Source organism: Phaethon aethereus (genome assembly GCF_964289735.1).
Source record: "Phaethon aethereus genome assembly, chromosome: 6".
Classification (NCBI taxonomy): domain Eukaryota; kingdom Metazoa; phylum Chordata; class Aves; order Phaethontiformes; family Phaethontidae; genus Phaethon; species Phaethon aethereus.
In genome coordinates, this window is record NC_138580.1 from 799614 (window position 1) to 815035 (window position 15422).

Below are 15422 nucleotides of genomic sequence, written 5' to 3' on the forward strand. Positions count from 1 at the left end.
ACACCTCATGGGTCTCTAGATCCGTAGCAACTTGCTGTGGAGTTTTATTAAAGAATGGTTTGTTCTTTACATTAAAACTTATATTTTATTTCTCTCTAAGCGGGTAGTAAATGGAAGAGATGTGCTTGCTGGTGTCACTAGAACCCGATTTTGGTTCTTACGTATATGTATTATTAGTTCCTTATAAAAAAATTTTTTGTTTTGTGGGTTTTTTTGTGGGTTTTTTTTGTTGTTTGTTTGGGTGCTTTTAGCAATGGAAACTGGACTTTTCAGCTCAGCCCCTGCTGTGTCTGCAGTTTGCAGCTGGGGTAACCTGAAAGCGAAAGAGAGCAACAGCCTGGCCGCGGTGTTGTGTGTGGTTCTTGCGCCTTCACTTAAAAGGGTACTGTGGGAACGTGGATGACTGTAAAAACCAGAGCACCATTTGGAGCCGCAGGACGCCGCGGCTCCACCCCGCCCCAGCACCTGCGGCGGCCCCCAGTGGGGCCGGTGCCTGGTGGGACCCTGGAGAGGGGTCCTGGCACCCCCAGCCCCGTGTCCCACAGCTGCCTTGCAAGCAGCAGGCTCTCCGGGCTTATTTTTAACTGCTGATTTAACAGGCACGCAGCAGATACGGCATACCCTGGGCGAAATGGCAACTGGCAAGGGATCGGGGTGCGTCTTCTGAGGCTCTGGCAGGATTTCAGCTGTCTAAACGGCGCGTCGGCCGGTGCTGGGTAACGGTGCGGGCTGGGAGCAGACCTCGCCTGATGCCACCTGAAATGTTCTCTTGTTTTAGAGCAGGGATTAAGGACATGACATGGGTTTAATATAGTGAAGAGTTAATTTGTCACACTTAACTTTTAGAGTGGATGTACTTGCGCTAAAATAATTTTTTGAAGAAAATCAGTATTTTGCAAATGTCAGAGGCTCCCTCCTAACTCCTTCTCTCATCTGGTCTCCCAGTCCCAGCAGACCCAGTTGAGGCGGTGTAACTGGGCTGTGCTGTGCTGAGGGTTGTGCGGGCAGCTTGCCAAAAGCCCAAGAGCCTGCACATAACATGACACAGGATTTTAATAGGCAATAAGTACACACAGGATGGGGTTTTTATAGGCTGTTGTAAGTATGCACAGCACTTCTCGGCAAAAGCAGACAAAAAATTCTTTGAGGCTTTTGGGAAAATGAATGTCTACAGGAACAAAGTTTCATAGAAGCAGCGTTTAAATTCTTAGTATTTGACTTTTTTCTTCAAGAGGACAGTGCATGATGTTAAAGCCTGTTAATGGTCTGATTTTGTTGTTTTCATTTACAATAGGAAAAGTCTATTCATAAATGTAACCCTACCAAAGAGGCTTGCACAAATAGTTGCTTGCTAACACTGGGCTGAATGCAGGTCAGTGCCTTTCTAAGGGCACTGGGCAAGTCATTCCCGGCCTATGGGACCAGGATCTGAGCCGGAGCAGCCTCTGGCTGAGCTCCTGCCTGTCCCTGCCGGCGCTCGCCCACTGAGCCACAGCGGGTGGCTTCGGTTCGATGTGTGCACCTCTGCAGCTGTGAAGCAGGGTAAGGATGCTGGTCTTTTTCTGTTAGGCACTCAAATGCATTTAACACAAAAATTTGGTGTAATATCAGGTCTGTTACTGACTGAAGTCATCCTCGGGCTTTGTTGAAGAGAAACTCTGAACAGTGTTTTGGATGAGGGGGTCAAGAATGACTGTTACTGTGGTTTCGTGGCTTTTTCCTTATTTGATCCCTTTTGGTGAGGACTGGTAAAAATCCCTATACTTGTTGATGAACTGCTGTCTATCTCAACCCATGCTGGCTTTGACCTGAAGTGCAGGCATGGGCTGGGTACATGGGGGCATGTGGAATCGGAGGACGGGGAGCTGATTTTAGCACCCCGGCTGTGTTACAACCACCCTTCTTGAGATGGGAAATAGTCACCGCAGGCCAGTTCCCATAGGAGGTTGTTTGCCTCTTCAGGGAGGTGCAATCTAGATTTCCTTCCTCCTCCTCCCTCTCAGAAATACAGAGCAGGGGCTTGCATGTATACATATATATTTATTTTTTATTTTAGGGACTTGAAATAAACTGTTTGAAAATAAAACAAATAGGTACATGCAACTTGCAGAGCTTTCCTGATTTCCGTACTGTTGTCTGCTTCCTGTATCTTAAATTTCTCCGCTCTAGCTAGCTCATGTTTCTTGCGTTCAACCTCCTTTCCCGGCAGACCTGAACTGAACGCAACGCACGGCAGGTTCCTCTCCTGCTCTCGCTTCAGCCAGGTTTGGCAGGAGGAAGGGCTGAAACGGCCACGGGTGGGGGGACTCGCAGGTGGTGGACGGCTGGGAGGAGGGAGGGAGCCCCGAGGAGGGGAGGCTGCGGCGTGTGCGGGTCTCCAAGCCGACCTGTGGCGTTGGAGGGTGGTGTGAAACCAGCAGAAAACAGGCATTGTCGCTTTTTAATTGGTCATGGAGGATGCAAGCAGGAATTACAGATCTGTAGAAAACCCAGCAACTGCTCTGCATGCCAGCAGCATGCTACCATTTAATGTTTTAACCCGCTCTATGTAGTTAAGGTCATTTTTTTTTGTCTCTTGTAAAGCTCTTTTTCCTTGTGGTCGGTGTCCCCGCTGTCTGAAGGGCTCTCTGGGTGGACCAGCTGCCTGTCCCTGCCAGGCTCACCCTGAGCTGTGCCTGGCAGCCCCCAGGGTGGCTGGCTTGCCCAGCTCTGCTGCGGCTGTGGGCCGGCATCATTACAAACTAAAGTTTTCTGCCTTTGCTCTTTGAACCGTTGATGTGTTGAAAGAAAGAGGGCACGTCTCATGAGCCACCGTTGTCTGGACTTGCAGGGAGTTTTCTGGGTGTAATGCTGAGGAAAATGCTGGTGTAAGCTGTTCGGCCAAAGAAAGCCTGTGTGGTGGCTGAGGAGGACGGTATTGCTCTCATGTCCTGCAGCTGCCCCCTCTTTGGAGCAACGGACCTCTTTAAGCTGATCCGGAGCATTAAGCAACTAATCATTCTCTGGGATACCTTTGTTCTGCTTTAAACTTCCTGTATTGGATTGCTCGATGATCATTCTATGTATAATTTCATTTCATGAGTTTCCAACATAGTTGTTGAAGGTTAAATATTGGCACGTATTAAGAATGCATTGACGTGTATCAAGAACAAAGGAAGGCAAAGTTATTTGGTGAATGGATGTTTGAAAGTGAGAGTTTGACTCCTGGAGGTTAAGTGGTGAGCGCTGCCCGATCCTTTCTGTAAGGATGAAAACTCTGAATACTTGGGTTCAGAAGTCTTTGATCATTTTAACTGATGATGAAGCAGTTACTGAGATGTTTCTCATATTCTGCAAAACAAATCCATGTCAGGAAATAAATATAGAAGTAAATGGCTTGGCTTTCATCACCAAGCACTTATGCAGCCTGCTAATGATTTGAAAAGGCAGCAACAGAAGATATCAGAAAGAAAAATGGCAACATCAAATGTATTTTCAAGTTCCATCTCCTTCACCAGAATTAAATCTGAAAAATGAAGACAAATTCTTACACATAAGAAGAATGGTAATGACTTATGCCTTGGTCAAGGAGTGTAACCTTTGTTTTGCACATACTACTTGCTGCTGCTTTTGATTGAAATTTTACAGCATGTGATTAGGCCAGAGAGTCTCTGTAGGAACCAAGTAGCACAGGACAGATGAGCCCTTCTGAGTCATCCAGCCCTGCTTGTTGGGTTAAACCCCAATGAAGATTGATTGTAGTTAACCTCTATTCTCTCGTAATAGTGATCATTTAAATGCAGAGTTTAAGAAACTGCAGAAAAGTTTCTTTTCAGAAGCCTGTTAAGTAACTGTTATTTCACAGTAAAAGGTGGAGCTTTTATATTCTTGTAAAGAGCAAGCATCCTGGAAAAGATTTGAAACACACAAGAGAATTTACTCTTTTTTTTTTTTATTACTGTTTTAAAGGGAGCATGTGCCTCTACTGATACGCTGTGAAGAGCCCGAGTTTTCACACAAGATGTAGTTACCTGTTTTCAACAGCAGGTAAATTAAGCCAGGCTATTGAAAGACAAACCCTTGGAAAAGCAGTTTAAACTGGGAAATCATTCTTCTGAGAGCAGTGTCTCCCTTAAACGCATATCGCTCTTTTTCTTGCCATCTAGCAATGGTTTCTGCTGGTTAAAGAAAGTTACTCAGTTTTCTGGCTGAGATCTTTTCTGTTTCCCCTCAAAGCCTAAATAATATGGTTTTACTGAGCTTTTCTTCAGGTCACGATAATTTAACTTTTTCATAGGTGGTTGAAAGAACTTATCTCCTATTTTACAGGCCTGTTTGGTACTGAAAGGGTTCATGTTTTCCTACTAGCGTAGTTCTAGATATGCACTGTAGTTGCATGTGATGTTTCTATAACTCTAAATTAAAAAAAATCAGATTTAAGAAATTGCAGTAAATTATTAATTTTATAAAGCAAGGAAATGACTTGGGAAACAAGACACAGTAAAAAGGAGACCAATCAACCTTGGGTGTTCTGTGTTTTGTATAAGGAATTGATGAAAGACATTGCTAACCACTGATTTTGGGGTGGTTACATTTTAAGACAACAGTGAAAGCGTACACAGCTCTCATGTCTCTCTTCTTTCTGCAGCTCTACAATGGTAGATGGTGTTATGCTTCTTCCTGTGCTGATCATGCTGGCGTTTCCCTCCCCGAGTTGGCAAGGTGAGTGACGCGCGTGGCGATGCGGTAGCTGTCTGTGCTGGAGGAGCCGGCTTCGAGTGCCGGTTGGAGCCGCCTGGCACCGCGCCGTGGCACCCTGCTTGCTTCACGCGCTGACAGCGTGGGCAAATTCCTCTTGGGAATGACATGTTTGCTTTTCCGTTTCAAGTTTCTTCAAAGGATATTCGTTGCCCATTTATGTGTAAAACTTAGAGCATGTGCGATGGGCACAGGTCTCGCCGGGGCCTGGAGAGGGAAATGGGAAACCTTATTTGAGTGGCAAACTATCGAGCTGTGTAACAAGTAGGTCTTTCTAGCCCATGGGCTGAGGGGCAGGTGTGTTGCCTGCCTTCTTAAAAGTGAAATTTTTTCTCTGGGAAAGGTTTTTGGAGTATTTAGTATGGTGTTTGATAACTTTTCCATGACTGCCTCAGTAAGGTCTTTGGCTACGGAAGGTGACTTTTTTCATAAATCGTTTAGGCAGTTGAGTGCACATAAAGGTTTGATGACACGCAGTGCGTTTAAGATTTGCCTCAGCAAATGGGAGAAGGGCATTTCCACTGCCATGGAGAGGCAGGAGTGGTTCATTTGAAGGTCTTCTGGATGTTTTGAGAGATGACCTCCTGAAAGATGCATACTCGCTACTTCACAAACAGCCTTTTAAAAATGTTGAATAAAGGTTTTTTGCGAGTAACTGGGTTTCCTCAATTTTAAATTTTAAGTGACTTGAGAGATGTGTCTAGTGTTTGTTATGGCTTATCTATGGTCTCTTGTATTTACTTTGTGAAATCTTGCTGAACAACTATGCTGAAATGCATTTATTTTGAAATGTTGATGCAAATAATAAAAGGCAAAGGATTAAATGGAATGTTGGAATAGATGGTAGAAGGGGAAGGTGAAAAATGCACGGAGGTCTAGTGGTTGACTTTAGTCATGTCTCAATTTCCTATTCATAGACAAAATTTAAAAAGGGAGGAACGTCGGATGAATGTTTGTGGAAATACATTAAACTGCTAATGTTATTGATACAATATTATCTTGAAATAAGTAGCAGTTATCACACTGCGCCTTTTTACCACTCTTGAAGTGCAGCTATCTGCTTCTCAAACATTTTTTCGGCTTTCAGAGCTGCTTATATTAAAAATCTTAAAGTTAAACCACCTTCCTTTTACATCCTTAACACGAAGAGCAGTAGATGGAGAAGAGAACACATGGGAAAGGTGCCTGTTAAAGTCTGACGTTCTGGTTATTTTCTCTCGTACAATGTGCAGAATAGATGCTTGCGCTGCCTGTGTAGTGCAACCTGTAGGGCAGCGTTATCAACCCACCCTACCCTTCCAAAGCTACCCTGCAGGTGTTCAAATCCTAGTTATTTGACCTGACTCTGCTTTAAAAAAAACCCAGTGTGTTCTAGGGCTTAAACATTACCTCTTTCTTGAAAAGATGCCCATAAGTGATCAACAAGGGAAGAGTTACTAAATCCGTGCCAAGACGTTTTCTTTCTTTTCCTGGCTGGCTGCTGCTAAGGCTGGAGGTACAGGACCGTGCCTCACCTGGGAGCAAAGGCAGAGCTAGACCAGATGTGCTGCTGGAACGGGCTCTGGACAGGGTTTGTGTGGGGGCAGGAGCCTGTGAGCAGAGATGTGCAGATGTTGTGTTCTTGCTGTCAGTCTGCCTGTGCCAACTGGACGTCTACAAAGAGCAGAGTTTCCTGCTCACGACGTGGGGCTGCTGCGCCGAGGGAGAGCTTGCGCAATAACACTTTTTAAAGAACTCTCTGTTTGGGCCTGCATTTCTCTCTCAGTGACAGAGCTCCTGTGAAAGACTTTATAGAAGAGACATGCAGCCTTGCTTTGCTTTGCTTTTCCTGCTTTATTCCTTTCCTTCTCCCCCCCTTGTACTTCCTATGGTGAGTTTTCTTTTCCTGCGAGCAATTACTTGTCTAATGCACATAAACGATACTGCTCTTCCTGCTTTTCACATTTGCTAGTAGTAACGCTGCTCTGTTTCCTTTGGAAACCGTTTCCTCCTTCCGAGGTGGTTGTAGGGGAGTGTTTGGGGAGGCAGAAATACCTAGGGGACGCCTCAGCAAATTTTCATTTACGTCTCTTCATCTAGGTTTTGGCTTCCTCACCAGCCAGACACGTAGTAGCAATGGGACAACTCACCGCTTTGTTTTGAGCGTCCAAGTGCTGCTCGGTGCTTACAAGCCAGCAGCCTGTGCTGGAGTGTTTTTCAAGGGAGAGTGTGCTTTTGGAGATCCTTTGAGGGAATGGTAGTTAATCCTCTGCTGCCTGCTAACAGGCCCCAGCGGTGGGTCTGGTGCACCCTGACCAGCATGCCTTCCCATGTGCTTTTTCTGAATTTTTAAAAAAGTTGATGTTTTGGTGGAGAACAGTGATTTTTGTCTTCCCTTTTTGGAAAATAACAAAAGCGCAAAGCCTTCTGGTTGTTTTCCCCGTGTATTTTACCACAGGTCTGTCCTTTTCCTTTCACTGGGGTTTGGACCAGGGTGGGCTGGTTTTTTTGTGTTTTTGATGAGTGAAAACTGGCTGGACATATCTTTGGGTAGCATTCAGGAGCAGGCTCTGACTATTTCTGCGTTGCCCCTAGGCTTCAGAAGGTGAGATAAAACATGATTTTAAGAAAGGAAAAAAAAAAAGAGCAACCCTACAACCCAACCCACAAAATCAAATACTGTAGAATTCTAGGTGCAGAAACACTTCTCTTTCCTACTTGAGTGTCCAGAAAATCCTTTTATTCTAAATGTTTATTGCAGCTCTTTCTTCTGTGTTACTTCTTTATTAGCCCTTTAAAGTGGGGAGAGGCTTTTCATTTTGAAGAAGCTAAACCCTGACCAAAGCAAGCACTTTCTAAATAATGTGATGCCTATGCTTAAGCGCGTGAGGTTTTTCACTTACTAGCCACCGTGCACAAATGCCACTTCCTAGTCCCGATGGCAGTGTTAGGAGCACGGTGCACGAAGTGCTGCTGCCAACGCCTCTGCCCTCTCCAGCCATGGCGGAAGGCGTCCGGGCCATGTCCTGCTCTGGCCGTCACAACTTCCCTGCCAGGCGCAGCCTCTCCTGGGCACCAGAACTGGGCAGGCTGGAGAGGGTCTCGTGTCACACTGTGGCCAGGAAGCGTTTGGGAGCTGCTGAAACTCCAGGAGCCACCGTCTGGCCTGTGGGCAGCCGGCTGTGGGAACAGCATGGGACCCGCTGCAGAGCTGGGCACCTCTGCCCAGCCTTGGGGCTCTCTGACTGTCTGTGCCTGTAGCACTCGTGCTGTTTCTGGTTTAGGGGGTCTTGTAATATGGGGAACAGTAATAAGGCTAAGCAGCTGTTTCTTAGTGCTGGTAAATTCAAAGGCTTGTGTTAAATTAATAAATCTTAACCAAATTATTATAGGCTGCCCAGGGAAGTGGTTAAGTCACTTTTAAATACCTGGAGGCATTTAAAAGACATGTAGACCTGGCACTTAGGGATATGGTTTAGTGGTGGACTTGCAGTGTTAGATTTACAGTTGGACTTGATGTTAAGGGTCTCTTCCAACCTAAGTGATTCTGTGGTTATTATTATTATGGTTGTTGTATAATGCTTGTTACTGTATGCACTGAGAAAGAGAAAATAAAGCTCTGAATGGAGTAGTCAACTCTACAAGCTTATTTTCTGTTTCCCTGAAATGGCTAAGAATTACAAAGGGAAGCTAACCACCAAAAAAGAGCTGGCTAATGTACAGTGAAATGGACTCTAAGGAGATTTTAATTTTTCCAAGTCTGCTTTCCTTCATCTTCAATTCATTATGATATGAAGTCCTAGCAGACCCCACCTCTTCCCCCAATCCTAGTTATTTAAAAAGGAAAAGAGCATTGCTGCTTTTAAATATTTTGGCCTTTGAGCATGAAGTCCCTTTCATCCTACTAGAGATTTCAGCAGCTCTCTGAAACAAGCTTCGCCTGTGACTTGTAACCTTTCTGGTTTGATTTCAAGGCTGGCTTTCCATCTGAAAAGAGTGATCCCACTCAGCAGGTGGTCCCACTCAAAGCCTAGCAGCAAGCCTGCAAAGGGGCTAACCACTGTAGTACGGCTCCCGAGTGGTTTGGGCTTGGGGTCCCGGTGTCTCTGAGGGCTGGGACTGGCCGCGTGTGCCCGAGGTTAGCCCATGACTGCAGCGTCTGTGCACGTGCAGTATGCGGCCGCGGAGGCACGGCGCCTTCCGCCCGCACAGCTGCGGCTGCAGGAGAGTGCCCGGGGGGGTCTTTTCTGCCCTCTCACTTGTGACTGCAGGTGTCACTCCTTCTTGCTTTGCTTTGCTCTTTGGAAAAAGAGGAATCAATTAGATGGAATTGTTCCTTTTAAACTTACACCGTTGTAAAGTCATGTCTTGGTGGGTGAAGGATGAGTATGTTCAGGGCTTGTTTACCTCTCTCCATCCTTGGCCACTTGACTTTTTTTTCCAGCCACATACTAAGGTCTTGTGGTGTCATGTAGGTTGTCCCTCTGAACACTCGCTTGCATGCATGCACTAAATGTGTATTATATCTGTGTAGTAAGATGCACTAGTCTGTATCTGCAAGGTGAAATTCATTTCTGTGAGGAGCAGGGAGTTAGACTCAATGATCCTTATGGGTCCCTTCCAACTTGAGATATTCTATGAAATGTTGGAAGGGAGGGTATGCAGTGGTGGTGCACTGCTGGAAGGAAATTATTTGATATTGTTAAAGCCCTTCTTTAATAGGTACATGTAATATAATTAGAGACTGTGCCTTTATACACCATAAGAGTCTCAATTTCCTTTCTATTTTTACTTTTTAATGCTTTTTAAAATTACTTCAATATGTGTTGACCAGATCACACGGTTAATAAAGGTGTTATTTCAAGTCAAAGGTATTTGGAGAAACTGTGGTTAATAAAGGTGTTATTTCAAGTCAAAGGTATTTGGAGAAACTGTGGTGCTGTAGTGCCAATAAGAAAAGGTGGCCAAGTGTCTCTTGTACTAGCTGTTTTGATGGAAAATGAATCACTCTTCTAAATGTGAAGAGATCCCATCAAAATTAAGATGTGTTACCGGAAGCGTATGTAGTATATTTTTCCTCAGAGAGAAGCAGCTTGGTATTTTCCCAAACAGTTAACAGTGTTTATAGTCCAGGAATTGGATATAAAATATGACATAAAACTGTCTAGATTGGTAACTGGCTGTGTGAAATAAACTTCACCTAGAAGTAACTAACTTGTACAGATGCAAGGAAACCAAGATATTTCCATCATTGACCCACGTTATGAGAGTCCTGCGGTTTGGTGTCCTGTGGATTCAGGCCGGGATGGCTGGGCTGCGTGCGGGCACACGAGCGCTGCGGACAGCGGAACGTGTCCTGGGCAGTCACCAGGAGGGTTGAACACAGGACCTTCCACTTCACTGAGTAAAATGTGGAGTGTCTTGGTTCTTGTTCTGTTGAAATACCTAGGTAATTGGTTAGCACTCTTAATTATTGACTTGCACAAAGTGAATAAGCAACCAAAATAAAGGAGCTTCAATTTTGCCACTTTCTTAATAATGAACTAATAAAGTAGTTAATGAGAAGTTAATGCAAATCTCTATCTTTGTGTGGCAAGTCAGATTTTTTTTTTTATATGTGTATGCACAATATATAAGGGCCAGAAGTGTAGCAATGAGTCTCTGTATTATGAAACAAAAATATATGCAATGGATGTGTTTAGGTGATGGAAGTATTTTTAAGCTTGGCTTCAGGCCTGCGTGTGTTGCCCGACTGCTACATACGTAGTTGGTCTGACAGCCTTCCACGCCTGGAGCTGCTATTGAGTGGGTACTTACCTCGGAGCGTGTGTTTTTGAGGGAATTGATCTGCTTCAGCTGTAACCTCTTGATTGCAACTGGCCCATGGCATTTGCTGGTCACATCTGTCCTGCAGACTTGCTCGGACAGCCATGCTCATGAGAGCTCTGGAGAAGCATCGCCCAGTCCAGCTCTGCCCCTGCTGTGGGTTCCCCATATGCCACCAAAACCGTGCTTTGCAGGTGCGGCTGGTTTCACTTTGGGGAGCTATGGCTAGAATGCCCAGCCCTTCCCAGCTGGCTTTGTGCACGGGCAGAGCGCTTTGCGGGTGTAGTACCGTGGTTAGCTTGGACATGTTCCCTGAAGCGGTGTCCCGTCTGTCTGCTCTCAGCTTCTGACCTGCAGCTCTGTCTTCGCTGGTGGCCTGCAGAGACGGGAACGGGGAACACGGTCAGTGCTTTGGCTGGTTCTGCATCCTCAGTCAGCCTTCCTGTCTGGGTAAAGCCCAACCTGTATTTTGAGTGTGGTACTGCAGGAGCATTAATGAGGGAAGGGCTGGTTGGTCCATGGTAATACACCATGGAGTTGGAATACCAAGTAAAGAAAGGAGCAGTTTGGGCATAGGAAGTAGTAACAGTAGTAAAAGTAATGATAGGCTTGAAAAAGTCCCAACACACAGTATGCTCAGCTGCTATTTTAGGAGCATCCACTGTATTTATGGCTGGAAATTTTTCTTGTGTGTCAGAACTGAAAAAGAGAATGTAAATATGAGTAAGAGTTGCTATAAACATATGTGTGTATGCATGGGATGTGTGTCTTGTTCTGTCTGTCACAGCTGTGCCTCTTTTCTCAGCTGTCTGTGAGTGCGCATGGTGCTCTGCCACCACGGGCACCTGTATTTTCCGGGAAACTGAAGAGCTTCCAGTGTTGTCCATTAGCTAGTCGAGTGGTGTTCCCTCCTGCCGAGGCTGGAGTGACCCAGTGCTGTGCGTTTAAAGGCACGTGCTGCTCCTGAAAGCAGCAGTGTGCGTGGCTCTGCGTGGGGAGGGTGGGTTTTCCCAGCTCGGGATCTCCGAATGCTTTGCTGAGGATACTTAGAAGTTTAGTTTCGTACTCTATACACTCTTAAAAGCCCTTTCTTTTACTTATCCGAAGCATTTAGAGGTGGAAGGGACGTGGTGTACCTGCTGACAGAGTGTGCTGCTTCTTGCTTTACTTTTTCTCAGTGGTTACTCAGACTTGCAAGGTACTCCTCAAAGGCTTGGCTTCCTGGGAAAGTTGGTCCGGATTTACTTTTCAAGCAAGCTAGTTAAACCTGCCAAATCCTGTGTAGCTGTGTCCACTGCAAATTTAAGTGGCCTTAATTTGATTTAGTTAAAGTCGTTTCCGGAATGCTTGAGAATAACCATTTCCATAAAGAAATATAATGTGGTTTAGCAAATCTGTTTTAAATTTACACTGTTTGTTAGGTGTTTAGTTTTTTCCTGCTCTGCTGAGTGTCCCTGTGTAGATGACCCTCCCATGTTGTATGCAGTAGTGTGTGTGTGAGAGGGCGTGTAAAATGTCACCAAACTCTCAATTTGAGTACTTGGAGTGGGCAGATATGACTGGTATTTCTTTGATGGCACAAGCTCATATCGTTGTCTTGCTGAAACAGCTAAATTAGTATCGTTAGCTCCTACTTGGTGGTTCTTCAGCACCAGCTGCAAGTAATGTTTCTTCCCTAACACAGAAGGTTTTATTGTCTAACGATTTCATTATCTCTGTAAAACTGAATCTATTAAGAATATGATGGTGTCTTTTCCTCAACTCTCCCCTTTTACAGATGATGAACTGAAGCTAAATATGGTCCACTACGAATGTGTGTGTGAAGGCATGTCCTGTGGGAACGGAGACCGTTGCCAAGGCCAACAGTGTTTTGCTTCCCTGAGCATTAATGACGGTGCTAAGGTTTACCAGAAAGGCTGCTTCCAAGTCTACGAACAAGGCAAAATGACGTGCAAAACACCTCCCTCTCCTGACCAAGCTGTTGAGTGCTGCCAAGGATACCTGTGCAACATGAATATCACTGCACAGTTGCCCTCTTCTAAAGGTGAGAGGTTAATTAATAAATAGTGAATTTTGAGAAGGACAAAAGGTGTTCAGGTTTCATCTGATGTGATGGGAGTGAGATGGCTTCATTGGTAGTGAAAGTAAGGGTTTAATCGATGCAGTAAGACCCTTTCTACTTTGTTCCCCACCCTGGGGCCCACTGGCACGTGTCTGATGTCTGCAGGTTGAATGATCCGTATTGCTGGGTGAAGGGCGTTCAAATGCGCAGTCACGGTCAGGATTGAGTTGCTGCCTGTGAGTTGCACGGTCAGGGTGGGGTGTGCTCTGAAGGGATGGGGTTATTCTGACTGCGCCGCAGGCAGTCACTGCAGTAGCGTCCCTTGTGTAAGTGCACACTCATAGCTCCGGCTGTGTCACAGCTCCTCTTTCAGACTAGGTGTCTACCAAGTTAAATGCTGGTGTCAGCGCTACTGGTTTTAAAGACTTTCTCTGGGAATTCGCAAACTTATTTTTTTTTTTCCTCTCTCTCTTTCCCCTCCCCCACCCCCCCCGTCCTCCTTTCCAAGGGCAAACCTTTCAAGGAGAAGCTGCAGGTTACAGCATGGAAACACTAATAATTGTTATACTGGCTCCTGTGATAGTGTTGATAGTTTTTTCTGCAGTAGCTGTGCTGATTATCCGCAGAATACAGAAAAACCATATGGAGAGGCTGAATTCTAGAGATGCAGAATATGGCACAATTGAGGGACTCATCGCATCAAATGTTGGAGACAGCACGTTGGCAGTAAGTAACCTGCGTGCGTGGTGAAAATCTGTGTGAGCTTTCTTTACTTCCAAACTCCCCTCTCATTCCCTCCGGACATGACCACATCAGTAACAGGACATTTTGCTGCCAGGGGATGCCACTTAGCATCAGGGCTTCTGTGTTTAAAAGAAGCATAAACTACTATGCTCACAAAGCCGTAGTTTAAATGAAATTTAACTAAAAGATAGCTTTTGCAAGTATAGCTCCTTTGACCTGGAGAATTGCTATAAACTGTAGTCAAACTGTTTATGTTCCTAGACGCAATGTCTAAACAGTGAAACAGAACATGCCTGATTGGTGGGTAGCCTGAAGTGATCTGAAAGGTGTAAAAATGTAAAAATGCATCTTTAGTATACGGAAGACAGCCTGAAATGCTGGAAAAGATGTGACACTGGGAGGAAGAAAATACAAATATTTTTAACTTTTAAAAACGTCAAACCTGACTCCCATGATCTTAGCAGAAGAGCTCTTGGATGACTAGGAAATTAGTGAAATTTTGTTGACAGAGGAGTGGTAGGAATTTTCAGAAATGAGAACCGCTTACTCAGAATTCTTTTTTTAAAATCTGTTCTTGTTCATGCAATCTCTGGAAAATAAAATGACATGCAGAAATTTTCCTTTTTAAGGACTTAATGTATCTTTCACCCGAGGCCAGGAAAAAAGTGATCCCAGCAGCTTTCCCATGCTTTATTGAAACTGAGCAAGTAAGGCTTCACAGACAGCTTGAGTGTTTGTTTCTGAAACCAATGCAAAGAGGAGAAGTTTTCTCCTCCTTGCATTTCTAAGGTAAAACCTCTTTGACATTAAGAGGTTGGAAAACATTTTCCGTTTTGGTGCTTTCCTGCCATAATGTGCTTTCACTGTAGGGTTGAAAAGTGGCTAAAGAAAAATGGTCCAAAACACAAATATTTTTAATAATATGCTACTAAATACATTGACTGCATATTTTCTTTCTGTGTTTTGGACTGTGTTGCTCTTTGTAGGAGAGAAAAACTGAAATGGGTGTTTCTTTAAGTGAGGAATAACCTTCAATATCTTCCTTAGAAGGTGTTGCTTTTACCACCAACTAAGTAAGCAGTTTTGACTATGTCCAAAAAAATATGCCAGAAAATGGTTGCACCTCCTCCGCTGAAAGTTGACAGCTGCTTTGCAGGTCCAGCTGTGGAAATTTATTAAAAGAAAGATCTGTGGAACCATACAAAGTTGAACTATTTTGGGGATCTGGAAACTTACTACTTGCATCTCTTTTGTTTTGAGTCAGAGATGTTTCTATAAAATACTGCTGTGAATAAGTGCTGGAAAAGTCACGTGCAAAACCCTTTCATTCACAAGACAGTGTGTCCTGACAAGGAAGTTTTCAGGGTTTGAGATGGCCAGTAAGGGGTACCATTGGAGCAGGGAAGGATAAGGAAGAATAGGTTAAAAGCGAGTAATAGGAGTCCTGGTCGTCTGGATGCTCTAGTATGCATTTTTGAAACAGCCGATGTGGGGAATGCGTAAGTAAACCAAGGCTTCAGCCAGGAAGAAGAACTTGGTTCTCTTAAGGGAGTGAGCGTTATGACACAGTCACAACGAGACAAGGGGTCAGGAGAGGATGGATAGGAATCCGTTTTTTGCCTGCTGCAGTACAGTAACAGGGGGAAGCGTCAAAAATTAGCGAGCAAGAGCAAAGATGAAAACAAGGAAGGTGATTCTTAACACAGTGATAATTGAACCAGTGGAACTCCTTGCCTGTTGACTTTTCTAGATGTCACAGGTTTGTATACGTTCAAAGAGCAACAGGATGAGACTTTATGGTGTTAAGCACATTTTTAAAAAAAAAAAAAAAAAAAAAAGGTCCAGCTAAGGAAGTCCCTTGAGCTGAATGTGCTTGGAGGCTGGGTGAGCATTAGAGGAAAGTATCATGTATGTTAAAGTATTCCCATATTTGCTTCTAATTCACTCCGCTTCTAGTATCCCAATATTCTAATACCCCAATGCCTCTATATACTTCCCTATGTCTAATACACCTATAGGTCTACTACCCCAATGTGCTGTACTTGTGATACCCTAATAAAGGGCATTGCTTTTG

At 44.5% G+C, this 15422-nt stretch overlaps 1 protein-coding gene across 1 annotated transcript in view; it reads left to right on the plus strand.

Moving 5' to 3' along the window:
• Window positions 1–4631: 4631 nt before the first annotated feature.
• The window catches only part of ACVR1 (activin A receptor type 1), a 29964-nt gene continuing 19173 nt past the window's right edge, over window positions 4632–15422 (plus strand). Inside the window, exons 1-3 of the mRNA XM_082001714.1 lie at window positions 4632–4701; window positions 12320–12586; window positions 13113–13330. Of these exons, the coding sequence (XP_081857840.1) occupies window positions 4635–4701; window positions 12320–12586; window positions 13113–13330 (552 nt within the window). The 5' untranslated portion in view covers window positions 4632–4634. The remainder of the gene's footprint in view (window positions 4702–12319; window positions 12587–13112; window positions 13331–15422) is intronic.